Genomic DNA, 25,254 nt, shown 5'->3' with positions numbered 1-25,254 from the left:
AAAACACTGCTGGTTGGAACACCTTTCACAGCAATCTCTCCTCAGGAAAGCAGAGAGACAGAAGTGCAGTGGGTCTCTATTCAAAGCAAAAAACAACTAAGGTCTAATTTTAAAGAGAAAAACACATAAAAGCTACCACTACATAACCTGAGACACCTAGAGATCCTCAGTATTTTCTCAAAAATTATGGCTCCCTCATTCCTGGGCACATAGCTGCTGCATGGGAGCATTACTTACACCACCACTCTGTTCCCCTTCACAATTCAGGAGTATTTTAAGCTGTGCTTCAGAAAACTCTCAGCCTAGCAAGCAAAGCTTTCTGGTGTGAAAGGAGACTTGACAAACTGAATTAGTTGTGGTTTGTTAGCTTGGTTAGTAACTCTTTTTATAACTCCACTCCCTGCTGCCAACAGCATGGCTCTGCTGAGTCTCAGTACGATCCTACTGATAACAACTCCACGTCTCACTGTCCTCCCACATATTGGCTCAATTGAACCAATGAAATAAAATCAAGTAATGTCTAAATATTTGCTTTAAAAAGTGTGAGCAGTTTGTACGACTCTGCTGTGTTAATCAATTAATTACAGTCTCGTGAGGTGAATGGGACTAATTTTATATTGAGTCAAATGAAAAGAAGTACATTATTGTATTTTGTCCCACTAAAGAATGAAATATTAAACTACAAGACTTCTAATAAGATGGCTAGGAAACATTGTCTTCCTATCTTTTCTTGTGTATTTTAATTAATGTATTTTATGTGATGAAGTTCATGAAATTTCTCCAGAAAGCTGATGCAAATTACACCACTAATACATTTTATCTACTCTGTGTAAGGCATGTATAACAAAATGTTTCCCCACTGCTAATATGATTAATGAAAAGTCCATTTTTACTTTTGCATAAATTCCTGTTACCTGTGATTCTACCCTCACCCCCAGGATTTCAACTTAAGCATTCCTAAAGGTACAATTTATTTCACATTTTTTATTGCAGAGTGTACAGAACCCATCTTGTCATAGGCTGACATTATTGCTTACACTTGGAATGGAATAAAAAGCCCCCCCAAAAGCTGCATTTCCCACCACAACAGCAGTTCAGACACAGCAGAATGTCCCCTCCCATTAAATTTCTCACTGTCATTGACACTTTCATTATCAGTAGTGAAAAGCTCTCACTTAAGCCTCTCACTAATATATGTAAAATAAATTTCTCTGTATGAAGCTGAATATTACCATCAGACTTGAAACATCATCTTCTTGAAGTAATATAAGTGAAATCATTTGCTTAAAGATGTTGAAAAGACTGATTGCTTTTTTACTGGAAGAAAATCCTTGCAATTTGGTAATAAATACTTACTAATTGTGTAACAGACAGGAAATTAGGAAAGTGCCACAGGGCAGTTAATAAAAGCACCAAAATAGTAATTCCAGCCTCCAGCTACAGAATATTACTTAACCTTACTCCACAACTCTTATAATGTTCATTATCACATTTGATGTGATACTTAGAAAAGCCACTAGATGAGCACTTCCTGTGAGTGACAGCTCCATCCTACTGATTGAGCCACAACATATTAAAAATAAGATCACATCATTTAACATGGGGATGACTAATCATACATTTAGTCTCTTAGCCATAATTAATATTATGTACATTTAAATCAGTCATGTCATGCTTAATAACTGAAAGTCACTCTGAATAGAAGAGTTAGCTTTTCAGCGGCATTTCTTTTCAGAAGTCAAGCCCTGGCTGAACTTTGTGTTTAATATCAAAATATCCAAGCTACTGGCTGCATCATGATCAAAAGAAAAGCCTGAATCATAATGAAGATCCAAAGTATAAACAGCCAGATGACATCAAAGACCACTGAAAATGTCTACTTCATTTCATTTGAACTAAACAGAAAAGTGTTTTCTGTCTTTAAGGATTTTCTTCTGGAAAATGGGACATAATTATTTTTTGTGACAACCTGAGCTTCGTTATCTTACCCATGGTTTCTGAAGTCTGGCTGCCAACTACACGAAGAAGCATTGGCTGACTGCTGCCTGACCTCTGCAAAGAGGTAGAAGGAGATGACAGTGTTGTACCATTCACCTTGGCATCTGCCTGTGGCTGAAATAAAAGAAAAAAGTAAGACATTGCTATTAACAACTCACTTATTTATACCTCTGTAATTTTTATTTATTCCATGAATACACAAAATTTTCAGTCTGTTTTTAAGTAAATTCATCCATGCAACCAACACATTTTAATTCTGAATAAAACAACGAAGAAGCCTAAATAAGAACACTGAAACCCGATTCCACATTCTCATTTGCAGCCTGTAAAACAATTTTGTACTTTTTTCTGACTCACCTCTACAGATAGGATTTCTTGGTATGTTCTTGTTATTGATAACACTTCACACCCTGTTTGGAAAATGACTGTTCAGAGACCTAGAAGAAATGCCTGAGGACTCACCTGCTCCAGCAGCTGCCTCAGCCTGTGCAGCTGCGATTCCAGCTGTTTGTTGTGATCCTCCAGGATCTGCATCCTGGCTTCCAGGCGGCCCTTGTGCTGGCGAAGCAGCTTGGCTTCTGCAATGAGCTCAGCATCCCGGGGGCTCTGCGGAGACACCGGCATCATCTCCGGTGGGGACGGCAGTGGAGACAGACCTTTGTGGTCATGCTGCTGCTTCAAGCGGTCATACTCTGCCTGCAGGTTCCTGTTGGGAAGTGACAAGGGAGCAAAAGCTGTATGGCTCCTGTACAGGGCAGTGACAAGGTACCTCCTCTTGTGTGGTGTGATGTGTCTCACTTTCCAGGGCTCACCTGCACCACCTGCCTCTCTTTCTCCTGAATCCACGTACCTGTGCGCTCACTCCTTGCACATCCACACGGACTTGGTATTAGAGGGATCTGTGGTTCAAAGTTGCCTAAAGGCTCTTGGCATCATCCAAACTCACAACTGATTCCCTCCCAGGGCACCCAATGCAGGAGGCTCCAGACACCCTCCAGAAGCCAGGTATGGTCTGTCCTGAGCTCAGCCCTCCCTCAGCTTCCTGCCCTTTATCCTTTCCCAGAAGTGGGACTGCCAGTCCCCTTCCACACATGGCTACACCTGAGGAGTCATCAGTGCTAAAGGACTCAGAGTGATCAAAGCACCTCACAAACACTAAACCAAAGCGGGTGTCACCTGGCACCTGTTACAGATGAGAAACCTCAGAGAGGCAGCCACACCAGAAGTCAGAGCAAAACACAGAACTTGGCTGTCAGTCAGGTCATATCACTCTCCTCTCTTCAGATATGCAAATGCATTTCCAGCCTAGGGCTAAAATTATCAATTTAATATGAGAAGAAGACAAATTAGTGACCCACTCTGTTAAACTGAACTGCACTAACTTTTGGTGCTATAATTTCCATCTTCTTTGTCCTGCCTAGAGTGCTGCTGTAACTTGATGGCACTGCTAAGCTTGTTCTTTTATTCCATGAAACTCCAACTTTACTCCAGTAAAACACTCCATAGATTAATATGAACTATAGTGCTCCACATGAAAAAAAAAAATCTACCAAGCAGGGAAAGCACAGAAGGTAAGAAATTGAAACCTTGTTAGAGATAACAGTCCAAAACCGCAAAGATAGTAACTTGTAGCAGAAACTTCATAGGCAAGGGAGGCCTAACAAACTACACTGGGATTTTGTTGCTAGGATGTTCCTTTACAGTTTCCCAGAGGGGGAAGAATGGCTTGATGCTCTGATAACTGCTTACTCATCACAAGCAGTGACCCAGATTTTACTTTTTCCAACTCGCTCTTATTTGAGGTTGTGAGAACAGACACCTTTTGCCAGTTCTGCCTGCAAACCACAACACACTCTGACAGTTTGGTCTGGAAGCTTAACAGCACCTCAGAAACCTCCCAAAAAATACACTTATGAAAGAAGATTATTGTGACCAGAACAAGAACTAAAGCAGGACGCATCATTTCACATGGGTGAGAAAGCAATGCCAAGGACAAAGACAAGCCACTGGCTGTTCTTCAGAGGTCTCTGTGCTTCTCAGTAGCTGCATGACGGACACATCCTCACCTGGGACTGTGGCAGCCACCACAACACAGTCCCTAAGGGATGTCTGACCTACATGATCCCTCCTCTGCAGAAGTTCTAAATTATTAAAAAAAAGGAGTAATCATTCTTAACTTCAGGCTGTTCCAAAATTCAGGCTGTTTCAAAATTCAAGACTTCTTCCTCTAAAACCGACACGTAGAGGGACAACTGTGGAAAGGTTATATTTTCAAATTAAGTTTTTTGTTTTAATGAAATACAGAGTTTCAAATTAATGAAAATTATCTGGACAAAATGGACTATCTATACTGGGTATAGATATAGTCATGAAAGTTATGCCTTCTGCCTGACTTAATGCCTTCCGATACTTCTAGCTGAACAAACCAGTGAATAATTAATACAAATACAAAAGGGAATAGGAATGAACATGACAGCAGTATTACACACGGGGTTATTGCTGACTAAAGTTTATACAGGAATGATCATTAAGCTTGTTTTTCACAAAGTCTGTAGATAGTGGCTATCACTACCCCATGAGATTTCCCAGATGTACAATAGAGGCAATACTCTACAAACAGCAGATTCAAAAGTTTGAAGTGCTGTAAAGCAAAAGATAAAACATCACCCTAAAGGAAACGAAATAAATGCACGTGGTCATACTTACAAACATAATCAGATACCTTGCTACAAAGAAATCTGCAATTATCGCCTGTATCGATATAGAGAGGTCCTTCCAGTAACTGTGGTATCAAAATACAAGTAAGGACCAGGGAGTAATTCTGATAAAAATCCTTTCATATCTGATAAAATATAATTTAAAAATATTTCTGAAAGCCAATGGAAAATAAAAAAGCATGTAAAAGATATTGCATATTTTCCAACTAGAGGTATGTCTGGATTTAGGAGTTCTGTAATTAAATACTGTAATATTGTTGGAACAAAGGAATGTAATTTTGAAGGATGCATATGGGTTTGCCCAGTGCACCTGTATTACTGAGTTTTCTAGCTGCACCTTTTCAGACCAGCTACACAGTCCTTAGTCCAGAGAACTGAGATTCATCGTAGCTTCAGAGCCATAAAAGTGATGTGGAGTGCACACAATCAATAATATCATAACTGGGATCTAAACATATAGCAATGAAGAGTTGCATTAACATAATAGAAGAAAGCTGAACATTAAAAAAGAAGGAAAGAATTTGAAACCTGCTGTAAGAACATCCTAAGAGAGAGCAAATGGCTCTTATTCCTCCCTCTGGAACAGTTTTAAGCTGTGTGGTGAAAAGGACTGCTGCTGTGAGCCAGGCAACCAAGGCACTGCTCACAGCCCTCAGGCTCCTGAGGAGAGGCATTCTCTGACACTTTCAGCATAAAATGGGACATAAGAGAAGGGGGAGATAAAAACACGCTCCTCTCTAAATGAATGCAACTGAGCGAGCATGGGCAGTACATGCAAACCTCACCTCCCTCCACCACAGCTCAGGCTGGGTTGAATTTGACATCTGGCTGTCACAAATAAACAAACAGTGCTGCTGCATCTACTCATCAATGGGAAAATGAACCCTTTTTCAGTAAGAGAATATTAAAAAAAACCCCATATATGCCATTTAGAATGCTTGCAACTCTTTGAGGCATTTATGAGGAAAAGTAACATAGCCAGCATGCAGTGTAACCTTGATTCATGCAGCTGTAAAGAGCTGAGTAGTAAAGAGTGCATGAATTATTAATCACATCTATCACTGGCAGCATTAATTGCCTGGTGACAGAAATCCTAGTGGACCCTGTTTGCTGAGTAGTCCTCTCAAAGGCAATTGAGAATTTGTGAATTCATGTTATTTCTCATCTCCCTACAGAAAACCAGTGGTCTGAAGAAACAGACAAAGCTGGTAATTGAACCACCTACCCCTGCCCCTCACTAGAGTGACAGTGTTTACTCACGATGCTTCACATTCAGAAGATCTAGTTCCCCTTCTTCAGTGCCAAAAAAAATACCAAAAGGAGCCACAGCATGTTTAGAAATGCATCACTTTCTTGTTGTTGGCAACTATACAGAAAGAACTTATGTGAAGACGCCATTCATCAGTCTTCAGATTTGAAGGAACACCACAGCTACACTGGAACAGGGCAGCTTTGAGATTCAGGGTGTCAGTGCTTTCTCTGGTGGCACACAGCCCACTGCACTCCCGCTGCAAGTCAGGAAAGGCAAAGAAATGGCTAATAGCTCCTGCTGGAGATCTCATTTACTTAGCTCTTGTTACAGGACAGCTTGGAGCTGTGAGGAAGAGGATAGAACATGAAAGAAGTCTTCCTCTTATGTCAGAGACCTTGATTCAACTAAAATATTAGGAAACATCCACTTTCCTGACTCATGAAAATAGCAGGAAAGTATTTTAATTCTCTGCAAAAAGTTTTGACTCTGTGTCACTGCAGAATCATGTGCTTTCTATTTAATGCCACTACAGTACATCCTAGTCAGTATTACCTATCCTACTGTATAACCTATGTAATGTACTGCTTTAGATGGACAACAAAAACTTAACTTGACTCTCTCTGAAATACACTCACTCTTGAGGAAATAGTTTTTGAGAGGGTTTTATAATTGGATTTTTGTTTTATATTGCAATACAGTAATAATGCCTTACATAGCAAGATTGCTTTTTGTCTGTTGAATACAGAAATGGTCTTATCACCATATTCTGTGTGATGCAAAACTCAGCATAAGCCTGAAGATCTAAAACTCAAATAAAACATTTTCAGCCATTGAAAATATTCTCTAAAATGCTCACATTTTAACAAATATAAATTATTTAACAGTCAAATCTTAGCCATACATTATTTAAGGAAGTCATACTTACAAGCTACAGAAGCACCAAGGTCTTAAAATGCTAGCAGATAAATAATGAATATCTAACAAGAGGTCCTTGGAACTGACAAAACCCCAGTCAGAACCATGTCACAACTAGGTTAGTTTGTAAGTTAGAGAATGTATTTCAGAAGAATTCAAAATAGGCAACAGAGCTTTTTAAACTGTCCAAAAGCAAAACCTCAGAATTACAATTTCGAAGAGTCTTTTTCATTTAAGTAACAAGTCAAGATGGAAATATTTGGAGGCCAGAAAGTGCAGCTGAAACCCAAATGGAGGTCAGATTTCAATAAACAGCTCAAAAGATACAAAGCAAAAGAGAAAAGGGCTTTTTTGAAAAGCAGGAAACCGTGGCGAGCAGAAGAAAAAGAGAAATGACAATGAGGTAGGTGCTCCCAATATCACAGCACTGCTTCTTGTTGGTACTTGTGGCTGCTCTCCCAGGAGCTGCTGAGAAGTGACTGCATGCCCTGCCTCCTACTGTAAAAGTGTACAAGACACAGCAGAGAGAGTTAAACCTAAGTTATCAAAAGTTATCACAAGTGTATGCAACAGGAGTTATGTCAACACAGGCAGGAAAGGACAACTCATGTGCACCACATCCAGCTCAGCCACAAGGAGATGCACCCTGGGAACAAAGGAATGTGCTCATCCTGAGGCAGTAACAAAAGGTTACACGGAGGGCTTTTTAGGATCTGCATGGGAAGGAAGATGTGTTCACCCACTGGAACTAGATTCACACAAGGAGTTAGGTGTCAGGTTGCTGATTGTCCTTAGCAACAGCCAAACAAGGTTTGCACAAACTCAGTGGTGGAGAACGACTAGGAAATAGAAATCTAAAGGGACAAGACTGTTTTTTAAAAGTAGGTAAGTTCTATGAATGGCTCCTGGCTGACCCTGTCTTAATAGCTTATTTTTCTAAACAGGAATCAGTGTTTCATCCATAAAATCACGGTCATCTGGCTGTGACAAGCAACCAGGACAACAAGAACTTGTTCACTTTTCAGCAGCTACCTTACATTTTACATCAAAGTTATTTATAGCAGCTTGTAGAAACAAAAGTCATGATTTTGTCATCAATGAAAATCAAGCAGTGTGACCTCCATGCTGTGAGACAGAGACAGAGCTCTCTGTCCCTGCTGTGTTGAGCACCCACAAAAGACGAGGCTGCCTGTGGTGGCATCCCATCCATAACTATGCCTCCAGTAGTACAAATGAGAAAAACAAGCTTACAGACTACAGCTCTAGTTTAATGCAGGACTGGCAAACTTCAAACCAGGTATTTTCAAGGTGTAATTCCTGCCAGAGATCTTTTACCATCCCTCTCAGTAATTGCTAAATTAAATAAAGCCCATGTAGAAATTTGTGGCATAAACTCTCAAAGGGTTTTTTAGCTTATTTAGGTATCTAGCTCCATGTTATACTGGTTTTCATATACTACCTTTCTAATCTAAAACTAGTGTGCTTTAAAAGTCACCCTCCTTTCTGCTAGGTAGCTTATTTTCTATACAGAGAGAAAACCATTACGATTTTTTCCTTCTTTCATGACTCACTACATAATGTTTAAAAATGTAACACCCATCTCCTGAAAACTAAGCTATCTTATCATCTGTAGCTACTAGTTATTTCTTAGCTACAGTCCTGAACATGGGAAGTATGATGTCTTATTTCAAAATACTGATTTTTCTCCACTTTAGAAAGTACTTGGGCTTTATGTGCTACATAGTAGGAAGTCTGTGGTTTGTTTCAAACAAAATTTCCCTGCTGTTCAGTGAGCAAGAGCATTGTTTACTACAGTTTTCTGTGTGAAACATTTTCCTCATTCTTGATCCCTACAATCTTCTCCATTCTCCCAAATCCTCCTGACAAAATGTCTGTGATGGAGCCACTGTAATTGATTAGCACCATCCAAAGAAGACTCATACATGGTGAGAAGATCTATGACACTGTCAACTCTTGCATTATTTCCTTGACAAGCCTAAGGCAAATGATTAGTGCATTAAACCCTCAATGTAAGCAGAAATACCTAGCTCTTACAGAAGCAAGGAAAAAAAGAGCATGAAAATGCCAATAGACTGTACCATAAAGGCTGAAGATAGTAGAAGACAAACAAACCCATGGTTTTTTGGTAGAACTAAATGATTTCTATCTTACAGTCTGGTTTCGGTAGTTCACAGTTGCAATTACAAATCTTCCAGGGTCAAGACCTCCTGGTTTTAGTGCTGATGGCCCAGGACTCTAGAGTACTGTATAAAGAGGACTGCAGTGTTGTGATGCCTCAAGTATGCAGTTGGGGTTTTTTCATGGTGATTAATGAAGATAACTTCAATTAAAGTTGAAATTAGAAGTGGTAAATGATACTTTGTATTGAAAGACTAAAGAAATGGCAATAAGCAACACCACACATAGAGAAAGAAAAGAAGACCCAACTTGTACCCACTATGAAATTACTTATTTGCCAGAAGAAAATGCAGTTTTGTAGCTCATTTATCCCTAAAAATGCTACCAAATGGAATTCCATCTAACTGTACAGTATAATTATTTTGCAGACTTTTTACTTCGAATTCAGCAGCTGGTGGCATAACCCACCTGTTTTCCTCCTCCAGGTCTGCGAGGATTCTCTCCAGTTCCCCTCTTTCCTCACTCTCCAGAGAAATCAGGATCTGGGCAGGGCTTCGGGGCTGGCTCAGGGGGGACTCCTGGTTCAGACTTTGGCAGTAGTGCTGGATTAACAAGTGTTCATCATCGCTGGAAAACACAGGAGGATAAAACAGGCTGTTCTCTTCCTTCTTTTTAACTTCACAGTGAATATGAGGAGATGATTCACTCCCAGTCTCTCATTTCTTACAAAGAGATTTGCTGAACTCTTTGTAACCAACAGCAGAGAAATGCACCTTAAAGCAAAATCTGCTGACCTGTTTCACTGAGTCTCTGATAATTTCCCTTCTCTGCAGAGACCACCTCCCTCCTTCTCTGCTTCTCAGACACTTAAAGCCAAGCTTTTCAACAGCTGACAATCTCAGCTCTCCTCTTCTGACAAACTTCAATTAGGAATTTGCTTGCAAAAAAAAAGCAATCTTCTGCTGCCTGATCTGCATTGTAGAAGGGTATTCAAGCAAGGGCAATGCATTTATTTTTGTACCTACAAACTCTCCTTATGTAATAAGTGTGTGCTTTATTTACCTTTTTTTTCCTATAAAATTCTAAATTAGGTAAACAAAAAAACCCCCCTGAACTAATATAATGAAAGTATGTTATTTTCCACTCAGATTTTTTTTTTTTTTAAATTTGAAAGTGATGTACGCTGTCAGAATACAAATATATTCTGTTTAATACATATGATCTCTTTCCTTATTTTGACTGCCCCTGAAGCTGTCTGCCATCTGAAACAGAAATATCTCAGGAAGAGGAAAGGAAATACAATTCTGAAGACCCTGATCACCTCCCAGAACTACGTGGACTGTTTTAAATATGGTTTAGGTGCTCAGGAGACGCATCCAAATCCTAAGCAATGCAACTTAGACCAGCAGTCATTGAGGAACCATGAAAGGTTTCCTTTGACACCATAAGACAGGGTCAATAAAAATGACACTGCTGTTGGAGGTCTCATATAACAAAATAATTCAGTCTAGTCAGTCTAGCTTTTCCCTGTTATGTTTCTAAACCAGAATTTAACAGGCATTTTGAACAGCTGTTATTGTTCAAAAATTGTAATTTTCTTTGTTTTCATTTTGTTCCTGAAAATGTTAATGATGCAATTTTATGACTGCAGAAGTGCCAAAGCAATGTAGAGCACATTAACACTGGTTCATGAAAGAGAAGTATTAATTTTTCACAAAAGGAAAGGCTTGCCAGTTCCTAAATTTATACTTTTCATGAAGCACTTCAACTGTGATTTCCTTCAAACCACTGCTTTGCATTTATAAATATTCTTACGGATCTTCAGTGAGTTAACAGTGAACAAATGACATAACTACTGAAGTATAATGCCACTTTATAAGCATACACTTTTTGTGTGATTTTCAGCCTACACAGATATTTTATGCATCATTGCAGTGACACTACATATTGAAATGTTTTGGGAGATATATATATATATATATGCTGTGATTTTATTTCCCTCTTTCCTTGTTTCCATCTATCACTCTACCTGTACTGATTAGCCAAATAATCCAAACCCTGCAAGAATAACAAGTTAAGCATAATCTGACAAGCAAAACTGAAGTAATTACAGTTGTGAATTCATGGTAAGCTTTGATTTACCTTCAATTTATATCTATCTGGATAATGCTTCTTCCAAAATTCAAAATACACAGATCTATTCTCATTTTAATTGTACAAACTGAAGAACAAACTGGACAATCACTGTTTAACTTATTAACTGAATCATGCCAGTACAACTTCTAATTAAGCGAAGAATGAACTGATCAGTAAGACCAAAGTGTAATACAAGAGATACTATGTATGCATGATTTCTGTGACAAGGACACTGGAATATTTCAGTGGGACAACACAAAATTCCATCTATTAGAGCATTACTACTATACCTAACAATACAAACTTAACATACAACTTGGAAACAAACTTCTCTTTAACTGCATGAAATCATACTGACATTACATATATATTAATTTTGAGGTCCATTTTAACTTTCTCCTTTTTGAACCAATATATTTAAATAATGTACTTGTTTCTAGAGGGGATTTTCTTTCAAAACTGGTAGGCAACAATCCTACCAAGTCAAAAGAGAAACTATTTTGAAACAAAGAAACAGCTTTATCACTATACAAGAACATTCTGAGCTCACAGGCTCAGAATCAACCTTATAAAATGCTATTCATTTGGAATCTCAATTTAAGTGAATGAAAATTGGCCAGAGTTCTGTGCTGTAAAGGACTGCTACAAATTTAGATTGTGCCTGAATTTTCAAAAAAAATCCATCCCTTAAACTGTGGTAAGGATGAGATAATACAGAATAGATAAAAACACTTTTAGGTAAGTCGGGATTTACATATTTGATTGATTTAGAATCCATGCTATGGCTTCTCCTACACAGGTGATGAACGAAGACCAAATTTTCAAACACACCCATGACGTAGCGGCTTTTGTGCTGTCTTCAGAAGCATTACTCACAGTTATTTCTATGTCCTTTCATTCAGAGAATAAACAAGACCAAGAATATATCAGATGAGAACCACAAAGGGTCTCAGTGAGACATTAGATTTAACTACTTCTTAAAAATCACAACTTTTATTTATAACTTTACATTTGAAGTAATACAATGAATGTTTGGCAGTGATCTGTCCAACTTACAGCTTACTACTCCTAATATTTCACAACAATGGTCAGTCCCTCCTTCCTTACATTTGCAATGAATTTCAGGTATTTGTAGACCAAAAATTTCTGTTCAGCCTCACTTCTGTTTTGTATGACACTTTTCCCACACCAACATTTTCTAGCTTATAGCAATTTAACCATGATTAAGCTTGAACTAAGATAGAAGGGGGTTTCTGTGTCTTTGTCCTTAGAGCTCATCAGATGATGATCATTTTTTTGAATATGGAAATTATTTTCTGAATAAATCAGTAATTTTTGGAAAGAAATTAGTAGTTTTAATTTTGAAGGTATCGTTTGTTGTATAAATTTGGTACTAAGCTATAAGCCATTAATCCAGATACTATGATACAAATTGAAAGGACATGAGTACATCATTAAATTGAACCAGATGTGATACATGTCCATGCAAATTCAGCACTACAAAATTTCATTACAAGTTATTAACCTTCCCAAGAAAATACTTGTCAAAACCATGAAAACAGCCTACTTACATGCTCTCATTAGGTGAAATACTGTCATTTAGGTAAGAACCATTGGTGTTCTCCATTTCTGCTAGCCTGTGGAAAAATAAACAAGACTCATTAAAACCAATTATGTTGTTCAGTAACTTTCTTTGTTCTAACATTCTGGAAAGAATTAAAGAGCGTGATGTTTTCGATGAATTTGAAACTCAAATTAATTTACACTCGCTGTTGATTACCAAAAGGTTTTGCAATAAGCTATCACAAAAGATTGTCACAATGGCCTGGCTAAACTCACTTCTAAGTTTTCAACCCTTTTGCTGAGGTTATATTCCAACTTCTCTTGATTAATTAATTCCAAAATCAAAGAAAAGCCTTAAGATGCCAGGGGATTACACAAATTGCTTTGTACCTGGCAATGTCATCATCAAAACTGTAAAGATCAGTCATTTCTCATTAGTTTTCACACTCAGCCCCTCCTAAATGGCCTGCATAATTCATAAACACCTCTCCTGATCAGGTGATATTGGAGGAGACAAAGAGGCCAGAATAACTACTTTTCATTACCTCAACCCTTCAAAATGTACTTGCTTGGTGGAAAAACATTTTCGTATTTGTGCAAGTAATCCATTTTTTGATTATTAAGAGCAGTATGAAAGCACAGAATTGAACTAAAGCAGTGATATACCACTATTTTAATCCTCCAAATCAAGGAGAAATCTTTTTTTGTGGTATTTCATGAAATAAATTAACATCATAATGACACCTGAGATTCATGTAAGAGTTTGGAGGTTTCTGCTCTTCCCATTTTTACTATTACACCAGGGTCCACATTAAAAACTAAATCCTATGCAGAATCATAGAAGGGTTTGGGCTGGAAGGGGCTTTTAAAGCTCTCCAGTCCAACCCCCCTGCACTGAGCAGGGACATCTTCAGCTAGAACAGGTGGCTCAGAGCCCCATCCAGTCTGACCTTAAATGTTTTCAGGGATGGGACATCCACCACCTCTCTGGGCAACCTGCCCTCAGTGCTTCAACACCCTCATTGCAAAAATTCGTTCCTTACATCTAGTCCGAATCTGCCCTCTTTTAGTTTAAAACACTACCTCTTGTCCTGCCACTACAGGTCCTATTAAAATATCAGTAACTGAGTGCACAGCTTAACAAGGACCCCATGGGACCTAAAGACCAATTCTGACCACACAGGTGCTCTGGCATGCAAGTTAGGACAGGCTGGTTAACAGCAACCTCAGATGATGCTCTTGCATCCCAGAGCCTGGAAAGCAAAACCCCAAATTCTATGTTCCTTTAAGAAGTGCTCAGGCAGCCTCTAGCTCTTGTTTTTTTCTTTTTAAAGTAATTTAGAGAAAATCTGCCTAACGTCCAGCTGGTCTCATACCTGCTAGCATAATGTTCAATGCGTGAATGAGTATCATCGTGTGAGAGCTGAGGGGACGAGGCAGGCCTATAAGGCAGAAAACACTGATTAATCACAAACAATACCCCTTTAAAAGTAAAAAGACACTTAGCTATGCCTATACCCTCACATCTCTATGCCTTATGCCATGTTTGATAAAAAGCAAGTTATAACTCCAGGCGTTGTGTGTGCCTCCTCAAGCCATCGGTGCAATGTTTTGTGGTGCCACACCCGGGATTTTGACCATCTGCAATCCGTCTGTTGCCACGATTCTTCTTCATACCAATTCCTAAAGAAGCCTTTTCCAAAGGATTTATAGAAGAGCTTTCACTCTGGTTTTCCCTTCGCGCCTGCCTCCTTTGTTGGCATTTCTGCTTCACATGCAGCCCTGCACTGGCTGCCAAAGTCCTGCTGGGAACCTGTCCTCTGCCTCCCACCCTGCTCCAGTGCCTGCTTCCAGCACATCCCACTTAAAAGAGCCTTTAGGGATTACTCCACAAGCAGCTAGAAATAAATACAAGAAGCATAAAATGTCTGAAATGAGCCTTTAATAACACACTGCAGACACTGATGATTTGGCCTAGTGTCTTTCAAGAGTTGCAATCTCAACTGTAGCTCACTGTGTCATACGGGGGGACACTGTCAATTATGTTGGGTTTTCTGCCTTACAGATGGTATGAGGTCCTCTTCAGTTTTTTGTCAATGAAAAAATTTATGGGATTTTTATCATCAATTATTGTTTCTTACAGCCTCAGCTCTGGAAAACATCAACACTAAATTATGTTGCCCATGCAGTTCAGAGAGCACCCTTTGCTGCCACGTGGGATTTAGCCAATCTACATGTATTGGGAGGTGTCAGACTAACAAAAAGTGATGCAGCTTCCCAAGTTGCATGGCAATTTTATATTTTTGCTAAATTTCAACTGCCCTTTATTCCATCTCTGCTGACTCTCCTTCTGGAACTCCTGATGGAGGAAGGAGTTTCTCCCCATTTTAATTTGCTGGATACTGTGGTTCAGGCTGGGACTGCCCAACAGTGATTGCACTGCATTGCACAAGCAGGAAGGTTTTGTATTTACTGGTTATAAACCAAAACTGTAGTAATCTTCTGGTTTGTGAAGTTCCCATGTTAGGAGTTTGACAATCCTGCCATAAATCTATTAGACTTGTCAGCTTCCAGGTTTCTAATCAGCCTCCAAAAGGCTCTAGATTAGGGTCCTTCTGCATTCATAGAACTGTATGCTGGATACACAAAATTTGTCATCATTAGTATCTCTTCTGACACAACAGAAAACTTTTTCCTCTTTAAGACATTACAGGCCAAGTATAACAAATCTCATTTTGTCTGAAATGAGCTTTGGCCTCTACTTCTACTCATCACATGTTCAAGCATTACCACAGCACACCAGAGGACAAATACTCAGTACACAGAGTTCCTCAGTGTGGCAGAGATTCAGTGGATAGGCAATTGCTTCTCTGTGACTTGATATCCTGTTTTGTGTAAGAATGTGTACAGTACAGGGAAGGGAGGGAAAAAGGCAGCAACTCTTTTAGAGCAGCAGATCACAGAGCAAGATCACAATGGTTTTCTGATAAACTGAAGTTACCCTCATTTTTCTATTTTTTTGTCATACAGCAGATGTTTAGCTGATCTTAACTGGAGTACCATCAATGCAAGAAGTCTTGTTTTCAACATAGACACAAATGTAGATGCTAATACTGTGCATAGACTAGGAAATGTGTGTTAGAAGTAGTCTTAATTTTGAGCTGGATCATTCTCTTAGTGCCTCTCACCCTGGCACTGCACATGTATTTGTACCAGTACGAAGGAAGGGACAGCACTTGGTTGGGACCTACTGGGAAATGAGGAGATGTCTCTTTTTGCAGTACTGCATGGCAAAAAGTCAGGCCTGACTGGATGAACATATCCCTGCTACCTTGACAGTATGCTTCAACCTCAAAAGTGACCAAGTTGTGTAATATATGTGTACTTATATATATTTTCCAGAAGACAACACAGTGTTGTGTAACTTGCTGGAGCTGATTCTCTCTGCCAATTGCAAGCAGAGAGTGAGGCTACAGTTTCAGGTTTGTCTCCACTTCAGAATATACTGCAATGGAGATATACCTCAAAAAGCTTTTTAGAAGTTTGCTTAAGAAAGCAAACCTGCTAGAAAAGCATTGATTTGTGTTGAATTCAGCTGCTCAGAGGTACTTTTGCCAGTCTCTGAACAAACTTGAGAACGACTGTGCCGCATTTTACATACTCTCAGTGACCACCTGTGCTAGAGTTCACAGTCCTTCCTATCTGAGCACACATACCCAGCACACCTAATCAGCTCAAACAGTCAGCAAGGCTGAGTGACACACCTAATATTTAGCCAAGATAACCATCCCTTTTATAAGGGCTCCACAGCTGCGTTGCTCAAGCTGGGGTCTGCAGGAGCAGCCTGGGAATTCTAGTCAAGTCAAGTGGTGACCAAGTGGCAAACACCACCTTCCTGCAATTCCCTGCAGCCCCAGAGACCTGGCTGGAAGGATGAGGGTACTTTTTTTTGTTCAGCATTTTAGTTGATGCTTCCTGAAAGTGTACAATCAAGTAAATTGTATCATTGTATCATCACAGTGGAAGTAAAAAGACACAAATTCTCACAACTTGGGAACTGCCCCTTTAATTCCTGGCAAGCAGAGTATCTGGGCAAAATATTGGTAATAAGCAGTCAGAGCCATTAACTTCCAACCAAAAAAATTATCTATTTATAAACACTTCCATGTATACCACATGTTGGTGTCAGAATAGCACTAGCATTGCTGAGTACTGACAGGTGATGCTTTTCCGAGGCACTTCAAAGATTAACCAGAAAACTGGCATGAGAGCACCAGAAAAAGGCATGAGTGTAGAAAACATGGGAAAGCTTTATGATAACTGGTTTGCCTGCTGAAGCTGGAATCACCCTGTAACTGAGAAACAGCTTTAAACATGGGTAGCTCAGTAACTTGAATTGCAGGTCAAGTGCTATAGCATGAAGGAAAGAAATAAAGTTAGTAGAACAAAATGAAGGGCAATTCTTTCCAGCCACTATTAATTTCTTGTTTTTCTGCTTCCTTGTCAGACCAGATGAAAGGACTGTGCTCCAGAAGATACCTGAGTTAGTCTGACAAAAAGTGCAACCTCTCTGTACAAATCCTGCTCCTCGGTATTTCTCAAATTTTCTTAAGTATTACAGGTGACTTAAACTCCTCGTAGCAAACACCAGCAAACCTTCGGTGTGAAGCTGTCAGTGTAGGCACACCAGAATGTTATTACTGTAAGTAACTAGAAATAACCATGTTATGACAGCTTAATTTCATGTTATGTCAGACACAGCAATGGCATTCCATACGATCCAAGGTTTCTTTGAATGTTACTTTTAACGTTGCAATTGTTCTGAAATATAAGGAATCTAGCTCCATAGTTGCATTTATAAAAGTGTATCCTCAAGCTCAAAGCTCCTCTATTTCAGTCTGGGTCCAGACTTTTGGCATTCTCTGTGGGTGAATTCTCAACCATATGAGGTTTGCAGTATTAGATGTGCTTCTTGGTTGCTTAAATGCCCCAGAGGTAGAGCACTTCTCTTAGCTTCCCAAGGGTTTGTGCTCCCAATGAAAATTATAAATCAATATTCCAATGTATACATTTCACTCTTGTTTATTCTACAAAAAAATCAATGGAGGTGCAAGCCATATACATTTCACCATATAGAAATATAAAAAATCTATCTATTAGTTTCTCATTAGTTATCAATATGTGAATTAAAATTCATCCTTATTTAACATTATTCTAGAAGCATCCATGTAACACTAGAAGTAGCAAGTGCCACAATGGCAAATATACATCTATCTTTAGTTTATACTGAGGCTATTACTACAACATTAAGACAATGCATGTGCTGGAGTGGTGCAAGAATGAAAATCTATTCCACAGCTGAAAACCCCTGCTTTTTTAACTTCTGAAAAATACAGTAAACATTTTGCCATTTCAACCTGCCTTTGCAAATCTGAATGTATCTGAAAAACTGTAATAAAATACCCAGTGAGTTTTGGATTAACTGGGGCACTCGAGTGTGCACGGTTGCACATAAAACCAAATTATAGCTTTATCTGCAAAACTGTGTCATTCCTGAAACTGAATTAAATCCATATCACGTTCAATCTCTGTCTTTCAAAAAGCATTTAGTACACATTCAGAGGGGTCGACACTTATTCAGAAACACAGGCTTTTAAACAACAAACTTTGATAAGCATTAGTAGGTCTGCACGAAACCCCTGTTAATTAGATGAGAAATACATACTCCAGGAAAGAGTACACAGTACAAAATCCATGACTGCTGGAAATTCCAGGATTTATCTCATTCTACTTATTTGGGATCAAAACATTCCTTCAGAGAGTGCATCAAAGGAAATAACCGTAAAGAAAGAAGGAAATGATCTCATGTAAAACTAAACAAAGAAATAAACAAAAAGAAAAAGTGAGGGAGCGCAGCAGCAGTAGCAGCAGCAGCACACTTCAGCAAAAGTACTCACGCAGAATCTACTGGCCAGAAGTTGATCAGAGTAACAGGACTGCAAGACAAAAAATGAGGAGGTGAAGAGAAAGGCAGAAGAAACTCAGCAGCAAAATAATTACAGAAAGGTTTAAAAAAAAAAAATCACAACAACTAAAAAGCAGAAATCCAACAGACCAACATGAATGGCTGTGAAGAGCAACCAACCAAAAAGTGGGAAAAAAACCTTGAAATCTAAAATTTAAAAAGAGAAAGAGAAAGAGCGAGAACAAGCTGCGTGCAATTGCCATTAAACAACTGATTAAATGTGTAAAAAACCAAAGGGAACTGGGTTAAGTCACTGATTTCTCCATGTGCATCATTACTGCTTTTTTTTTTCCATGAAGACATCAAAGTCATTTAGTAAGACTAAATTTATAGGCTGAGAAAAGAAGAAATCATCTGGCAACCTCACAAACATGGTAGCCTAATTAAAAAAATAAAACCAAGGAAAGATACCCATTTGGAAGAAAATAAAAATTTAGTGAATGTATCATTAGCCTCCAAATTGCACATCAAACTTAGAAGTCTGTAAGACTGCCAGTAAGACCGTGAGTATTTTTTTTTGCTAACTGAAGCTGAAGTTCCTGTACAAGGACAGGTGAAAGCAGATAAAGGCAATGGCAACTGGAAGCCCAGCTTGTGTTTTCCTGCCAGCCGAGGTAAACAGAAATGAAAGACATAAAGAGGCTTTATGCATTTAGGAAGTGAAAGGAGTTGGCACCAGCTGGGGAGCTCAAATAGCGTACCAAATGAATTGCTACTTAGATACTTCAGAGCTACTCACGTTTCCATGTTGTCTCCCTCCAAGACAGTCTGCACAGGCAGGTAGCCCATTCGTGGGTGCTTTGCAAAATATCTTTTTGTTCGAAATTTGTTTTTTAGTACCTTGGCAAAGTCACGGACGTCTTCTCCTGAAGTTGTCTGAAAGCCACAAATCACAATGATATCATCTCTCATGAGGTTGTCCCTGTTTTTCAGTTGCCTCTTCCTTTGCAGGATCACTTGGAAGAGCTGTGATCACACCAAGCAGAGCTGCCAATGGCTTGAGCCCCAGAACAGCAAGTTTTACTTGTCCATCATCGTCACCTTACAATGCACTACACAGACACTGCTAGTGGGGAGGAAGGAAGGGAAGGGAAGAAGCTCCAAAACCCTCTGACAGGTTCATGCCTCACCTCAGGTGATCTCAAGAAGACAAGCAATAATTAGATAAGAATTTGTCATTTCCTCACCTGGCTGGGGGCAATTCTCTGCCTGCTTTTGGTTCAGCACTAAAATGGCTGTATTGAAGGATGCACAGCCAGTCCGTGTGTCCAGCTGGGTGCTTAACTGTCTGGATCCCAACTCTTACCACAAGCCTGTCATCTCCATCTCATGGACTTGTCAGTCCATGAAAGTCTCCAGGTACATTTTCTTCCCAGTTTCCCTCCTCAGCCTTCTGTGCCATTAATATTTTGACCAAAGGGAAACAAAAAGCAGGTGAGAGCTGCTGAAAGCTCTCAGATCAGTTATTTCTTCCTGCACCTGTTCAATGTGAAGCTAGCAGGCATTTAAGATCAATACTCTGAGGAGAGAACAACTTGCATGAAGTTTTCTACTCCCTTGCCTGTAGCAGGCTTCTCTTGTTGCTGTAGAGACCAGCAGAGGAGCACAATGTAGATTTAGAGTCCTAAAGACCAGAAAAAGCCAGGCAGAGTTTAAAGGATGTCTGCTGTGAAGATGCAAGACTTATTGAGAGCCTGACGAAGAATCGGGCAATTTCCTGATGAATTTTAATGTAAGACTTCAATTACCTTAGTCAGGCTGCACTCCCTTCTCTGAACCTTGCAGAAACACTAAACCCTGAAGTACTGTTCTTTTACAGTAAATTAAGTTCCTCCTGACCCACATAACAGTATTTCTTCTCCAGTGTATCTAATTTAAAGAAAAGAAATGAGGGAAAAGTTAATCTTTCTGACATTTTTACTGAGTTCTATGACTTCTGCTTAGAGGGGAAGGATGTGCTGGAACCTATCAGTCAAGCCAACCTTAACAGAGCTTTTCAAACAAAGATACATAGATTTTTAAAAAGTAGAAAAATTAAGGATGGTTGAAAAATTATCTGCAGAAAGACTGAAAAGGCAAATATTATCCCTGTACTTATGACACCTACGAGCTTCATGCAGAGCTGGAAAGAATTTGGCTCCCTTTCTCGTCAGTCTGTTTGGCAGAAAAATTCAGTGACTGGCAGAGAAGTGACACAGCAGAACCTATGAGCCAGTACAGCAGCATCTGTGTTTTCAAGGAACAGAGATAATGCTTGGTACTATCAAGTATTCCTTCCATAATTCATCAGAAGTAAAGACATTTGGCTAAGGGAGGGATGAAGTGTGCCCAGACCACCCAGAGGACTCTGGAAACGAGATTTACTGAGGTGGCTCCCCACCCATGCCCCCGGAGGAGGGAATTCTCTCTGCTGAATTCCATCTGCAATGCCTGCCAGGAGAGCTCCTAACCAGCTTGTCATCAGGAGAGCATACAGAGCACATCAGCTGGAAACACAGAAGAACTTTCAATATTTAATCTTGGTATAAAATAGATGAAGCACAGCTTTCTGTCCAGTTGCTCACCTGTGCCATTTATAACCATTTATTAATGCCCTGTTTCTGATGTTGAGAACACTTTCTATTGTATTGAACTGTAATTTGGATTAAGTGTTTTCAGGTATGATTAGCAATGAAACATTCTTTGCCTCAACCTTCCTGGGACTGTTCTCCCCCATCTCTACCCCGAACCTTTTCCATGATAACTAAACAGCAAAATGCTGTGTTTGCACAGAAACATCCTGATCTAGCTGGTACCCCAAGAATCCCAAGATGAAAATATATCTTCTACTGACAACTAAAAGCATCAGGCACCTCTCATACGATCCAACTGCCATTTAAAAAATATTCAAGGAGCATAAGAAAGGCAAAGAAAATGTGATTATTATGTGGACAAGATGATAAACTGAGGCTATTTTCAGCCAAACCTTCTGATTTACTCCACAGATGTTTTATTACATAGGATTTTCAGAGTAAAATCATCCAGACCAAAATCCCCAGCAGAACTGGTTTATGAGGAAGAAACAGTGGAGTTTCAGCATCCCAGCTCTCTTAAATCAAAGCAACATATAGGCAGCTGGGTTGAGCATGTTCCAAAACTATTCTGAAACCAAACTATTTCATAAGAAATAGTTCGTTTTATTCACATAGGAATAGCTTTACCATCAGCTGACTTTTCCCAGTTTGGTGTAAGAAAGTGCCCTGCCAACCCACCTCCCCAGACCTCAGCCCTGAATGGAAACCCTAGACGTAGACAGGTCTATCAGTTTGACACACTTCCTCCCAAAAACGCATTTTTTATGTTCGTGTGTCACTGTTAATTAAACCCTAACAGAAAAATCATCCTGCATTTACATCTCAGTCTAGAAGTTGTCTTCTATGCTTTGTTTGAAACCTCTTTAAAAGCCGTATCTCTTTGAACAATAAATTGAGCTGTGTTGCTTTCAGGAATAATTGTTGCAATTTTTCTGTCTAAATGAAAATCAGGCAACTGCCTTGCCCTTATTCTGACTCAACCTTTTGCAAGAGAGGGAAAATTATCACATCCCTCAGGTATTTAGCATGAGTTCTCAAAACTCCCCTAAGCAGAATTAAAGACTGCAGTGCTCAAAAGTTTCTTGATACTAAGAGGGAGGGAGAATAAAAATATCAGAACCCTTCAGTGCGCACATCAAATTATTGCAAAGATACTATCAAAGAAGGCATCACATGTCTTGTGTCTGCCAAAATACATTTTAAGGGAGAGATTAGTGTGGAGGAAGACTGATAAATGCTCTGCCACCTGCATACGCTTTTTCATTTATTTAGAAAACAATTACAAACTAGACATAGCTTCAGTGGATGTTCAGCCCCCAGTACTTGGGTAAATTTTTTGTAAGAGCAGCAACACAAAAAAAAGTGGGGCTTGCTGTGTGTCACATTCGCTTCCCCCTCCACCGCAGTTAATCCTTCTCTAATTCAACTAGCTGCCTGTGCAGCCATGCACGGCACATTAGCACGGGTTGCTGGAGTTCAGGGAAAAATCTCCTGGCTGTGAATGGTTCTTTATTCTGAACCAGCAAGCTGGACGTGGTGGCAGGTTTTCTGTTCACCACCATGTCCACCTCTTAGTAATCCGTGATCTCCAGGGAGAACACAAACCTGCTGGATACAGCATTGCAGTGAGTTGCTGCAGGCTGGAGGTGGGCCTCATTATCCTTTTTCATTTCTCTTTCCTCAAAACACATCAAAAGGATAAGAAAATAGTTGGAATATACTGGTTTGTGCACTCTGTGCACCACTCATGAATCTCCCGTGTTGTTTATTAGCAAGGGTAAGAGCGGCAAAGTGCAAAGCAAACCTGCAGCCAATCCAGGAAGGAGGGATTCAGCTGCAGGTGGAAGGGAGGCTCCCGGGCACTCCGTCAGTCGCTCACTCACCCTGCCTACGACTCAGATCATGAGATTCTGCTCTAGGAATGCCTGCAATGGAGAAGTCTGTTCAGGCCTGCCCGGGCAGCGCCAGTGACTCCCTCTGCCTTGTGCAGCAGTTCAGGCAAATCGCCTTTCCAGCAACCTCAGTCCCTGGGGGACAGCGCTGAAAACCACAGCCAACAAATACTGAGGAAGAGCCAGCAAATCTGCATTGGCTGCCCTTGCAGAGATTCCCATGAAATACTGCCACTGAAAGGTAAAAGTCAATAGATAATGCAAGTAACTATCTGTAAGTTAAAACTAACAAAAATTCTGGATTTGCTTCACCATAATATTTTAGGGGAATAAATTTTTTTCTCTCCTATTTAAATGTCTAGGAAAAGCTGAGAGTCTTTACTTCATTTTGGCCATGCCTTTTTGCTTGGATGAAGATGTAAGGACTGTTCATATAATTTTATGAGGCTAGCCCATGTATAATTTTGATGCTTTATTTTCACTATTTATGACTACCAGCAGATGAAAGACTAGGAATCATCCTATCTCACCAGGAAATGCTGGCCAGAGCGCACTGCTTCAAGACCAGCACAAGCAATAGCAAAAGCAGCTGAAAGCTCAGTCTTGCTACAAGGTGGAAGTTTAACTTGAGAGCGCCTCTAATTTATGCCCCTTTGTACTGGTCCCGAGAGGCCGAAAAGAAAAAGAAGCACACTGAGAGAGAAATGCAGAATTTCCTTTGCCAGCTGTCAGGCATGAAAGAAATGTTTATGTAAAACCAATTACTTTGGGAGCTGTGAAAGAAGGGTGAAGACCCTGACCACACCATCACTGCAGCACCCTGCACTGAACACCCAGGCTTCCCCCTTCAGAAATGAAATCCAACTGGCAACCTTGAGATCTTCCCTGGCATTTTATATCATCAAGTGATCATACCATATTTACATGGTACAAAAGTACCATGAAATACTGAAGAACTTAAAAATGCAACCATAGTGTTGTGGGGGACAGCAAGTGAAGTGGCAACCTGCTGAGGAAAGGAGGAAAAAAAATCACACAGTAATATGGAGGAAACCTTGGGACCTAAGATACGAATGAGTATTTGCACAAATCACGTGCTTCCAGCAGGATCCATAAAGTGAGCTATGGCACTGAACATGAACAAGTTCATTAGCACACAACAGTACCTTACAACACAGAATTGTGCAAACAGTGAGCTTCAATTTGCTTCAAACCATTGGAGTATCCCTGGCTAACCATCAAAAATTGCTGGCATGTATAGTATATAAAACGAGATTTAATTATGGGGGAGGGAAGAAAAGGCATCCTAATGCTTCATTACCTTGCATATAGGAAAAGAAGCTTTTCCTTTCTATGTAAGAAGGGACAGTTAAGGGTCAGTAAAACAGCTACTTACTGGTGTGCAGTATTCCACCATGGGATAGTGCATTTTGTGACCTTTTGCAACACGGCCAGAGAAGAAGCAACTTTGGCAGATGTCATAGTTAAAGTGCTTTAAACTTCTGTACCTAAAAGAGGATAAAAAGAAAATTCACGGCTTCAGAGCCTTGTATGTGACTGCTTCGTATCAGCCCATCAAGTTTTCTGTGTTAGTAAATTCTCTTCCATGAGATGTCACACAGTGTACAATGCCCAGCAATACTCCTCTGCCCTGAGGGACAGGTACTGCTGCTTCAGATGTTTGTCAAAGATCTCAATCTTCAAAAACATTTCTAATACTGGGCAAAAGAGAAGATTTCTACACATTCACTCACCTGTAACATAGGAAAGACACCACCATACTTTTTATTTCTATAACACTAACTTCAGATCTTTTGCTCTTCATCATGATTCTTAAAACAGAATGACCTCCAGGAGGAAAAGTCAAGAAAGTAATACCCTCTCAGTAAGTCACTCTGGCAAGCCCCTTGTGTCCTTCCTAACACCTCTATAAAACCAATTTTCCTGTAGAGCATTCCATCCATGCAAAACTCCAAATGCACTTTTGGGCCATCATTTAATCTCATCAGCTCTGTGAGGCAGCTAACTGTTGTATCTGCTGTGC

At 39.7% G+C, this 25,254-nt stretch overlaps 1 protein-coding gene across 17 annotated transcripts in view; it reads right to left on the bottom strand.

The window, feature by feature from the left end:
- The window catches only part of DMD (dystrophin), a 1,181,561-nt gene that overhangs the window by 18,876 nt on the left and 1,137,431 nt on the right, over positions 1–25,254 (bottom strand). For 13 of the 17 annotated variants that reach the window (XM_042035506.1, XM_042035543.1, XM_042035536.1 and 10 more), the window contains 8 exons: positions 24,607–24,718; positions 19,485–19,621; positions 18,678–18,716; positions 14,097–14,162; positions 12,729–12,794; positions 9,490–9,648; positions 2,461–2,704; positions 1,989–2,112 (listed from right to left, as the gene is read on the bottom strand). In XM_042035506.1, coding sequence (XP_041891440.1) covers positions 1,989–2,112; positions 2,461–2,704; positions 9,490–9,648; positions 12,729–12,794; positions 14,097–14,162; positions 18,678–18,716; positions 19,485–19,621; positions 24,607–24,718 — 947 coding nt within the window. The remainder of the gene's footprint in view (positions 1–1,988; positions 2,113–2,460; positions 2,705–9,489; positions 9,649–12,728; positions 12,795–14,096; positions 14,163–18,677; positions 18,717–19,484; positions 19,622–24,606; positions 24,719–25,254) is intronic. The other 4 variants (XM_042035526.1, XM_042035642.1, XM_042035628.1 and 1 more) reach the window with 2 other exon arrangements.

Source organism: Corvus kubaryi, unplaced genomic scaffold (assembly GCF_017639235.1).
Source record: "Corvus kubaryi isolate FWS band 111438036 unplaced genomic scaffold, C.kubaryi_AGA036_p1.0 133, whole genome shotgun sequence".
Lineage (NCBI taxonomy): Eukaryota > Metazoa > Chordata > Aves > Passeriformes > Corvidae > Corvus > Corvus kubaryi.
Note: the sequence above shows the minus strand (reverse complement) of the source record. Positions and strands in the feature narration are given on the sequence as shown.